The sequence below is a fragment of the Leuciscus leuciscus genome (assembly GCF_965113295.1).
Source record: "Leuciscus leuciscus genome assembly, chromosome: 21".
Lineage (NCBI taxonomy): Eukaryota > Metazoa > Chordata > Actinopteri > Cypriniformes > Leuciscidae > Leuciscus > Leuciscus leuciscus.
This window is the reverse complement of record NC_138745.1, coordinates 9,251,238-9,261,418: the sequence shown is the minus strand read 5'-3', so window position 1 is coordinate 9,261,418 and position 10,181 is coordinate 9,251,238. Positions and strand designations below refer to the sequence as shown.

At 39.2% G+C, this 10,181-nt stretch overlaps 1 protein-coding gene across 1 annotated transcript; it reads right to left on the bottom strand.

Annotated features, from left to right (window-relative positions):
- Window positions 1-733: 733 nt before the first annotated feature.
- Window positions 734-8,436, bottom strand: LOC309485665 (SUN domain-containing protein 1-like; the record flags this gene model as incomplete). The annotated part of the gene is made up of 5 exons (XM_082152596.1): window positions 734-1,397; window positions 3,548-3,640; window positions 5,690-5,857; window positions 5,988-6,150; window positions 8,345-8,436. The coding sequence occupies 5 exons, from the start codon at window positions 8,434-8,436 to the stop codon at window positions 1,224-1,226; spliced, it is 690 nt and encodes a 229-aa protein (XP_082008722.1). The 3' UTR covers window positions 734-1,223.
- Window positions 8,437-10,181: the final 1,745 nt, after the last annotated feature.

Here is a 10,181-nt window from a genome sequence, read left to right as displayed (position 1 = left end):
AATATGAAGTGAATCAATGAGAGAAAAAAAATGGTTAATCAAGTAAACCACTGTTGCTTCAATCCAGTTAATCTCCATCTTGAAATAATATCAAATGTATTCTTATATTTACATTATAAAAGTCAGTAAAAAAAATTTAAAATTAAAAAAATTGCAAAAAGCCACAACATAAAGATGGACATCTTTACAATTATTCTAAAAGGCCTTTTACTTGCTTATAAAAAAAAAGACAACAGAAGGCATTTAGTAGATTGTATACAACAGGTTTTTCAGCAAAGTTGATCATGCTGACGATTCAGAGGCCTTCAGATATTCTGATATCAAATATAATGCAATAGACTTTATAGGGTTAACTAACAAATTACATTAATAAATTATATTTGTTGCCAGCATTTTGGAAATAACTTTAGTGGAGGATGAAGGGAGTTGAAGGATGATTTTAATGTTTCATTTATGACGTGGAACATCATTAGAAAGTCTCAGTCTAGTGCATAACTCTTAATGCATGTCTACTGTTTAGAGCACTTGACCTTTTTAAACTAAAGATTGGTTAAATAAAGATGCTACACATAATTAATCATAACTAATTCTTTCTTTTGTTGATCAGACGGCAGTGAAGTTTGCCACAAAGGAGAAAGACTTTATTTATCAGCACTAAGTAGGCTGTTCTCTATTTTTCCTCTGTCAAAAATTACTGCTCCACCTTATCCACAATAATAAACGCACCCAATCATTTTTAAAATAATAAAAAATTTAATTTTATTTGAAAACCTATAAAGATCACATGGCAATTACAAAATCCTTTGCATAAAGATCATGAAAATCCAAACTCACCATATCAACTTACATACAAAAAAAAAAAAAAGTTATATTTCTCTAGCCATTTATAAATAGGGCACATATCAGCTGGCAAAAAAACAAATGAAAACAAAAAGCACAAAATTGAAGAACTTAAAACTTACATTTAGTCTAAAATACATTCTTCACCGTTTTGTTTGTAAAATTGTGTCACGCATTTTTTGCTGGTGAATTCTAACAGATAATAATAATAATAATAATAAATGAAAAAAAGCATAACTCTGATGACTGACAAAATTGGAAACAGTGTGATGCATCAGAATGAGACGAGTGCAAGTGCTGAGTCTGACCCTTGAAGCCTAACAGTACATGTACCAGCATGCAATCGTATATTACCTGTAGCTCTATGGCACATTATTTGTTTCTTAAGAGTGACCATTCCTCTTTTTTCCAGTGCATGAGTGACAGATTGTCAGGAGTTCATAATGTTCAACAAGCTTCCCATGCACCCGGAAACGGTACACACAAGTGTATTCAGGATGACCCCAGTTAGACAGCACTCTCATCTCAATGATCTGAAAAGCTCTCGTCACCTCCTCCTTGAAGACAGAGATACAGAAATACAAGTTTAGGCAAGAGTCATCAAAATCCAATAAAGATTACAAATAAACACTAGTTTAGCCACCTCTGGTGTTGAGACAAAGATTAAAGAATACGAGGGCGTGTGAATTTAAAAAATAAAAGTGCATGGATAAATCCTTTATAATAAATATAATTGATTGATTGACCCCCCCCCCCAAAAAATGGTCCCATAATTTACCTGCCCTCAAGTCATTCTAGGCGTTTATGAATTTCTTCTTTCAGCCGAACATAATCGTCATATTAAATAATATCCTGGCTCTTCCCAGTTTTGTAATGGCCGTATGGATTAATTTTATGACGGATGGATGCACTTTTTGGAACTTCAAAAACTCTGGCGCCATTCAATGCCACTACAAAGCTGGGAAGAGCCAGGATATTTTTTTATATAACTCCGATTGCGTTTGGCTGAGCAAAGAAAGTCATATACACCTAGGATGGCTGAGGGTAGGGCTGTAGTACTCGAGTCCGGACTCGAGACCGTTTTTCTATGGTCTCGGACTCGCTGGTATTCGGACTCGGACTTGTCTCGGTCTCGGCCAATGGTCTTGCCAAATATGGCTTTTGGTCTCGACCGAGTCCAGGTGTCTTTATTATGTTTCCAGTAAGCACACATACGTCGCCGTGATATTAAAACAAAATATTATTGGAGGGAAAGTGAAACACTGGCCACATAATAATTAGCGATGGGCATTTCGGCTCTTTTTCGTGAGCCGTTTGACTCAGCTCACTGAAAAGAGCCGGTGTTCTGTCGATCTGTCCTACCTTGTCAGATTTTCCTACCGTAGCGCAAAATTATAGCCATATCTATCGGTTCATCCTACCACATCGTAAAATCCTACTGCGCGTTTCTGCTTCGCGTCTGTGACTACATAAAATAATTCAGTGTTACTTTGCCGAAGATTCTTATTAGGCTATGTTAGGGTGATTTTACAGTGCAAAGTAACGTTACCTCATCAGATTGTCCTATGAAATAAACGGCTCTTTTGACTCACAAACGGCTCTTTAAAAAATAAATGTTTAAATAAACTCGCTGAAAGTCCACCGCTAGTGCAACGTGAATATGCACATTATTAATTGTCCATAACAACCCGAAAACTTGCCTGCGTGCCTTGCACATCTAATTAATGGGCAAAGTTTTCAGACTTTTTTTCTTACCTTCTTTTTTTATGTGGATGTTACTGAGCTTGTAGAAGTTTAGCTCTTGCGTTCTTCTGAACATCTCGCTGAATGACATCTGAACATTGCCCGATGTAATTTCTGAGTCATATCACTCCATAATCTGCCTCTCTTTTAAATGCCTATTCCACGAGTGGCAGGCTCCAATGACTGGCTGTTTTAAAATATAGCTAATATCGAAACAAAATAACCCAGGCAGTCTCATCTACGAGACATTTAGGCCTCCTCCAATAGTACTGACAGCTGGGCTCATAGCTTGCAGGTTTGCAAACTTTTTTTCATTTGATTGGTTCAACCGCCACCCGCCCGAATTTAATTTAAATATTATTTTTCGTCACGTCATCCACTCGATCCGCGGTTTAGCCGCATCTCTTGTGTGTGTGTGTGTGTGTGTGTGTGTTGGCTTGGCCCTCCCTCATGCAGTTTAATTGGTTGACATTGCGTGTATGATTCACAGGAACAGAATGTGAGGCTGATCAGACAGTCGAAACGAATGTGTGTGCTCCTTTAGGCCTATATAATTTTGTTGTTGTTCTTTGAATTAGTCAATTATTTTAAATAAAATTCATTATTTCATTATTACAAAATGATTTAATTTCCATAGGCTATATTTTTTAGCAGACTTTTTTTTTCTGTCCTGGACTCGGTCTCGAACCTTTTTGGACTCGGTCTTGTCTTGGACTCTAACCTCTTTGGACTTGGTCTTGACTTGGACTCGACTAGTCCTGGTCTTGGACTCGACAAAGATGGTCTTGACTACAGCCCTAGCTGAGGGCGAGTAAATCGTGGGATATTTTAATTTCTGGGTAAACGAATCCTTTAAAGCATCCTTCTCCATGACAGTCCATCAGCCAATCAGTTACGCCTTGACTTAATATTTATGTAGCGACAAGCTGATAAATGACTGAAATAACAAAATCACAACACTTACAGAGACTAAGAAGGTCTGAAGAGCATCTCCATCTTCTTCATAGACAAACTGTCCGAGCAACTGCCCCTCTTCCTGCTGCTCGTCATCAAGACCCTTTAACAGAACAGAGACTTCTTTTTTTACTTTGACCCCAAGATAAGTCATCCTTTGTCTAATTATGTTGAGAGAAGTTAGTCAGTGCTGGGTAGTAACTGATTATATGTAACCTGGATTATGTAATCAGATTCCAAAATTTAAATACTTCTATTGAATTCATTACTTAACGTAATCATTGATTCTTCCTAATTTTTATATCGTTTAATCTAGATCAGCCACTAGTCAGGCTAGGCGACTATAAATTCATGGTAAATTGAGAGCAAAGCATAAAATATTAATATTTATTTTAGTTAGTGAAAAAACACATTATATTATATTCAAATCAGTGTTATAAACAAGTCAGGTCAAAAGTAATCAAAGTAGTCAGATTATACTATAAAAATTGTAGTTTGTAATGTAATCTATTACATGACACATTTTAGGTAATGTAATTTGTATTCAGTAATGGACTTCAATTTGCAATCTACCCAGCACTGTAGACATTTGAAAACCAGGAAACTTTATAAAATAAAAAGGTTGACTTCTAGGTTTGGGAAATTATGGATATTAATAACATTTCTACAGTGAATATACACTACTGGTCAATTCAATCAAATAAATGCAGCCTTGCTGAACAAAAGATACTTTCAAAAACAAAAATCAATTATTCCAAACAAATGACTGGTAGTGTATATTCTAGTTTCACTCTATATGTTATTTGCTAGAAATTGCACAACATTTTTTTTTACAAATCTTATTCATTAAAGGGCACCTATTATGCTAAATTCACTTTTACATGGTGTTTGAACATAAATGTGTGTTGGCAGTGTGTGAGCGAAACCACCCTAGAATGATAAAAATCCACCCAGTGTTTTTTTTACAATCTCAATAAATCATAAGCACTGTCTCAGAATGAGCTGTTCTCAGATTCAGCGCAATGTGACGTAGAATTGCGCAGGCCCCTCCCACGACTGTTGAGTGACACTTCAGTTTGAGCATAGACCCGCCCTGAGTGAGCTGGACACAGTCCGCCATTGTTCGACGCTTGAGCAGTTGTAGACAAGAATGTCTCCTAAGCAATTGAGGTGTTTTGTTGTTGGATGTCAGAATGAACATATCAGTCTTCATTTACTCTCGTTCTTACTCGAGGATGGATCTATACCAACTACCAACTGTTCGTGATCCAGATTACACTCTACGGAGCGACAGGACTAACGTTACTGACCACGGCAGAAATGAAAGTGAGAGCGCGCACGCTCATCGAATAGTTTTACGAATTTACAGTGTACCAGTTTATTAAGCACAGACTGAAAAGGTGTGTTTATATATTTGTTTGCTGTTAGTTGTAGCGAGTGTTTTGTGTACTTCGCTGTGTATGTTCCATGATAATGAAAGGGAGAGAGAGAGAGTTTATGGATAAGACTTTAATGCTCACATCTTATACTGTGTTTATTTAGCTGTTCTTACAGTGATTCTCTGGAGTAAAACTAACGCTTCATCTTTTGTGTGATGTACAATAAACTTCATTGAATCCATCAAGATATTTTGGTCATCATTCGGACGAGGTCTGCTACAGCACGCTTGTATTAATAGTGGATAAAAGCAGATGACAAATAAGTTATAACCATAATTAAGCTAACTATACCTGTTTAATCTCCATACAGAATATATTCTCTGGCGCTGTGGGCATTATTGTCCGACTCCGAGTCAAAATGAACACGCTACTGAGAGTTTCTGTTTTGATATTATCAGATGAGATTGTCCTGACTGAAGCGCGAGCTCGTGAGGCTCCGCCCCCTGGGCCGGCAGCAGCAGTTAATTTGCATTTAAAGGGATACACACTAAAACAGCGCATTTTTCTGAGCCCCAAAAAATGACAATTTAAACATGCTGTAAAAAAATATCTGTTGGGTATTTTGAGCTAAAACTTCACATACACACTCTGGGGACATCAGAGACTTATTTTACATCTTGTGAAAAGGGTCAGACTCATAATAGGTGCCCTTTAATATATTCATGGCAGAGAAGTAGAAACCCTGACATTATTTGAATTCCATGTGTACTTACATATACATTGAAGTCTCGTGGCGCACTGCTAATGTTGCCGATGGGCGACAGGGATTTGGGCGTATGATCCAGAGAAAAGGCTGTAGGCACAATCTTCATGGACAAGCCGATCACCAGATAACCATATGAACCTTTAAATGCCCAGCAGTTCCCAGGATGCACGTCTGTCGTCTGGCTGGAGGGACAAATGGATGAAGAGAAACAGTGATAAAGACAGAAGAGAAAGAGACCATTGGAAATCAAAGCTTGACTTTACAAATGAATACACATGAAATGAGAATTCTCAAAGGTTTCAGACCTGTATGACTACACGTGGTGACTGAGAGAAGTACCACAGCGGGAGGCCAAACAGACTCATCAGGGCCGCTTTGGTGTTGAAGGACTCTGGATTTCTACAGGATTTCAAGGAGACGTGTATCGCGCATCCGCCTGGAAACAAAGTCGTCGTGACGCCAAACCCCCTAATGGAATAAGAAAAGTTGTGTTTACAGCTGTGACAATGAGCGCTTATCAGGATCAACTAAATCATTCGGAGATCAGCAGAAAAGAGAAAAACAGCCGTTGCAACAGAGTGAATAGCGGTTAGCGCTCTGCATTTATAAAGCGGCATCGAACGGCAATCACACCGAATCGTTGTTCAGACCGTTGACTTGTCACCTTTGAAACAAGTCCAACATAGAAGTTGCTCGCCATAAAAAAGCACCTCTTCAGAGGACCGAATCACAAGCTGCTATTGTGAACGCGCCACTCCGCTGCTGTGTGTGTGTTCCGGTGAGAAGAAAAACTGTTGTATATATTGTTCATCCAAAGCATCACTAAATATTTAAATGTTAAGTTCTGATCTATCATTCTCTTACTGTTACATGATTCAATGACATTACAAAGTGAAACTATTGAAGGTGTTTTTCACTGCACGTTTTTCAATTTAAAAAATCATCCAGTTTTTATAATTTTTTGTGAAATGATTTGGTAGTCAGAGGTGTTGACTCAATAACTACAACTGTTAACTGACAATAAACTGTTTATTGTTCCATCATGTTCAACATAGCCGCTCTTCCTCTCATAGGACGCCAGACCGAACAACCAAAAAAGAAAACTGCGCTAACCCATAAAGGGTGCTCTTCACACATGCGCAGTAAAAGAAACATAACTTAATCTCCTTTTTTTTTTCATATGAAAAAAACAAAACAAATACTGTTAAAGTTTTAGAACATAAGCATTTGTTATTATTATAACAGGATAACAGGTTAACTTAAGTGCTTCAGTTTCAAATGACTAGACATTGACAAAACATAAGCAATTCATTGTCAAATCCGTTCAGTGCTTAAGATAGCAAACACCTGTGCTGAGAGCTTTTTTGTCAAGCAGTTAGCTAGCTTCTCTTCAGTGGCTGACCACAAGATCTGCTGAACAGTTCCAGAGTGTATAAGCTCCTTCATACTGCTGATTTCTAGGCGCAGTCTCTTTTCGGTTACAGATTTCGTAGATTTGAGAAAATCGAGAAGGGAATGATTGTCTATTACACACACAATGGGCACATTGATGCATGAGCAGCCACCAGTGGTAATCTCAGAGTATAGTGTAGCGAGGAAAACTGCACAGTCAACTCCATCGGCAAGTGCCAAAGTCTCTCCTGCTGGTACTCCGTACATCTCTCCTGATCCGTTTTGACTGCCAAGATATAGGTGACAATTTTCATAACCATAAGCATGATGAAATGTTCACCCTGTGTGCCACCGTCCGGAAGATTTCCCATTGAGGAATCACTGTACACCACCAATTTAACAGAACTGTTTTCCCCTAAGTCCTGGAACCTCAAGATGACCTCTTCTGATTTCAGTTTTCTGATTAGTTTATTTGAACAGCAGCATGCTTTGTGTTAGATGCCAACATGGATATGTCATATATTATGTCAGGTCGGCTTTTGCCTGGCAACCCACAATATTTGTCCAATCTTTGATTTTAGCATGTCCATCTCAACGTCTGTCAATGACGCTTCACGTTGTGTTGCTCTGGTGGGCTCCACTGGGATGGGTTGCAGATTTTTTATGTACGTTCCTTGTTGTACTTGTATTTCATCCTCCTTAGAATATACTTCTATTCCAATGTAGCTGAAACTGTCATGTTCTTCCCGTCCGACTTGAAAGGCAGCTTTCAATTGAGGAAATATATTAATGGAGAATGCATCTGTACCACCCCAAATAAAGTCATCCACATGTGACGCAAGAATCCCCATCACCTTGCAGGAATCATCCACCCAGTAAAACACTGCTGGATCTACCTTTGATACTGTAGCTCCCAATTGTTGCATGGTGTCTTTCACTCTATTGTTCCAGAATAAAGAAGCATCTGTTAGGCCATAAACACATTTTCTTCAACTTCCATATGGTAACTTTGTTCTGCACTTCTTGTGGTGGGTGAATGTAAATATCTCTGGTTAACTCTTTACCTTGTAAAAAGGCTGCTTTAATGTCCATGGAGTTAAGCTGCCATTTATTTTGACATATGACTGCCATGATCATTTTTAGAGACTCCGAGGCACATGTAGGCGAGTCTTTGGGATGGTCTTGAGTGTTCATTTCTTCAAAGCCTCTGGCCACTAGTCTAGCCTTACGTACAACTCCAGCAGTTGTTTCTTTAAGTGTGCACACCCACCTCGTGGAGATACACTTCTGGCCTTCATCTTTCACTTCTTCAAAGACGTTATTTCTATTCCAGGTGCTGAGTTCTGTATTTTTTGCAGGCATGAAGAGATCATCATGAGCCGCGTTTCCACCGCAGGAACTTTCCCCAGGAACTAGGAACTTAGGGCTGGTACTCGATGTGTTTACACCGCAGGAACCAGGGTCTTAATGAAGTTCCGGGTAAATATTTCCCCCTCCGATAGTCCCTGCTCATGAGGTAGTACTTTTTCAAAGTTCAGGAACTTTCAGGGGTGGGACTTGTGCGCTGCACAAGCTGATTGGTTGTGTTCACGCCGCATTTTGGTTGGATGGTTCGTGTCGTGACTTCATGCAGTAAGAGTTGTCTGTCTGCAAATATGGAATTTAATAAAAAAAACTGGTGGACTGGCGACGAGTTTCAGGCTTTATTAAGGGTATTTGTGGAAGAGGAAACTTTCTGCGCGTTCGTCCCAGCCATCTCACGGTCAATGTCCGCAATAGCTGATAACATACAAATTTGATATCTAACGTTAGCATTACGAGCTTACTGAACACGCTTTATCAGTGCTCGTCTCTTTTCTGCCACAGCTTTTATTATTAAGTTACACATTGTCATCTATTGCAAGGCACTCCAAACCATGTTACAAATTTACTATAACAGGATTGAAATAGCGCTTTGAGGTAAGTAACAAACAACTATTTACAAGACTGTCACTATTTATGATAGACGGGGTTCAGGCTTTTTTTTAAGCGTATTTGCGAAAGAGGACATTTTTGCGCGTTCGTCCCAGGCATCTCACAATAACTGATAACATACGTTGTCTAATTTTATACGCATACAAGCTTTCTGAACACGCTTTAGTATCAGTGCTCGTCTATTTTGTTTTGTTTTGCAGCACAGTTTGAATCTCCTCCATACTTATTATAAATGTGGCGCTCAAAACTGATTACTGTCCGTCGCAGACTGGGAGGAGCAGTTGCGTGCAGTTTACCTTCCCGGTACTTTAGACCTCGGTGTAAACGCAGAAAGCAACCGGTCTGGGGCAAAAAAAGTTCCTGGGACAAATTGTTCCGGGTAATTTCGGTGGAAACGCGGCTATGTACTATCAATATATCATCTTCATTGTAGTCAGTGCTCAACTTAGCATGTTCGGATGGAATCCCCAGAACATTGTCCATTTGTCCTAGATTGACTGATGCAGTTGTGCCAGTAATTTCCTCAGGCTCACTGTACTGCAAATTGTACCAGTTTTTGTGTTTGCCGGTTGCCTTTCCTGCTCGGCCAAGGATTTTTCCAGTATGGATTTGTCCACTTTGATTATCTGTGCATTTAACTATTTGATCTTTTTTTAGTCTTAGACTATCACAGTTCGTGGATGAGCAGGTTTGTGGCGTGTGGGATCGATCAAGACTATCCCCTCCAGGTAGCGCTGATGCAGAAGGTTCACTGACATCTTCAGCATCAAGAGGTTCATCGTTTTCTGCTGTCATTTCCTCATTTTCACTTTCAGTATCACTGAGATCTGCTGCTGGTGTTATTTGGGGATTTTCATCTGTTTTCATTTGTTCTCTTTCTGTCTCCTCCAGTTTTGTTTGTGGGTCATCCACCTTTCTTAGTCTGGACTGATGCACTCGAACATAGGTTCCACCATGCCTGACAAAATACAACCACACTATCTTGGCCTATGACCACACCTGGACCTTTCCACTCATTACAATCTACTCGCTTATAATACACTTTGTCCCCCGTTTCATATCTGTCATCAACGGGCCGCAGTTGCTTACGAAGGGCTCTTCTAATTCTCTCTAAGCATTTGGCTTCTGTGAAT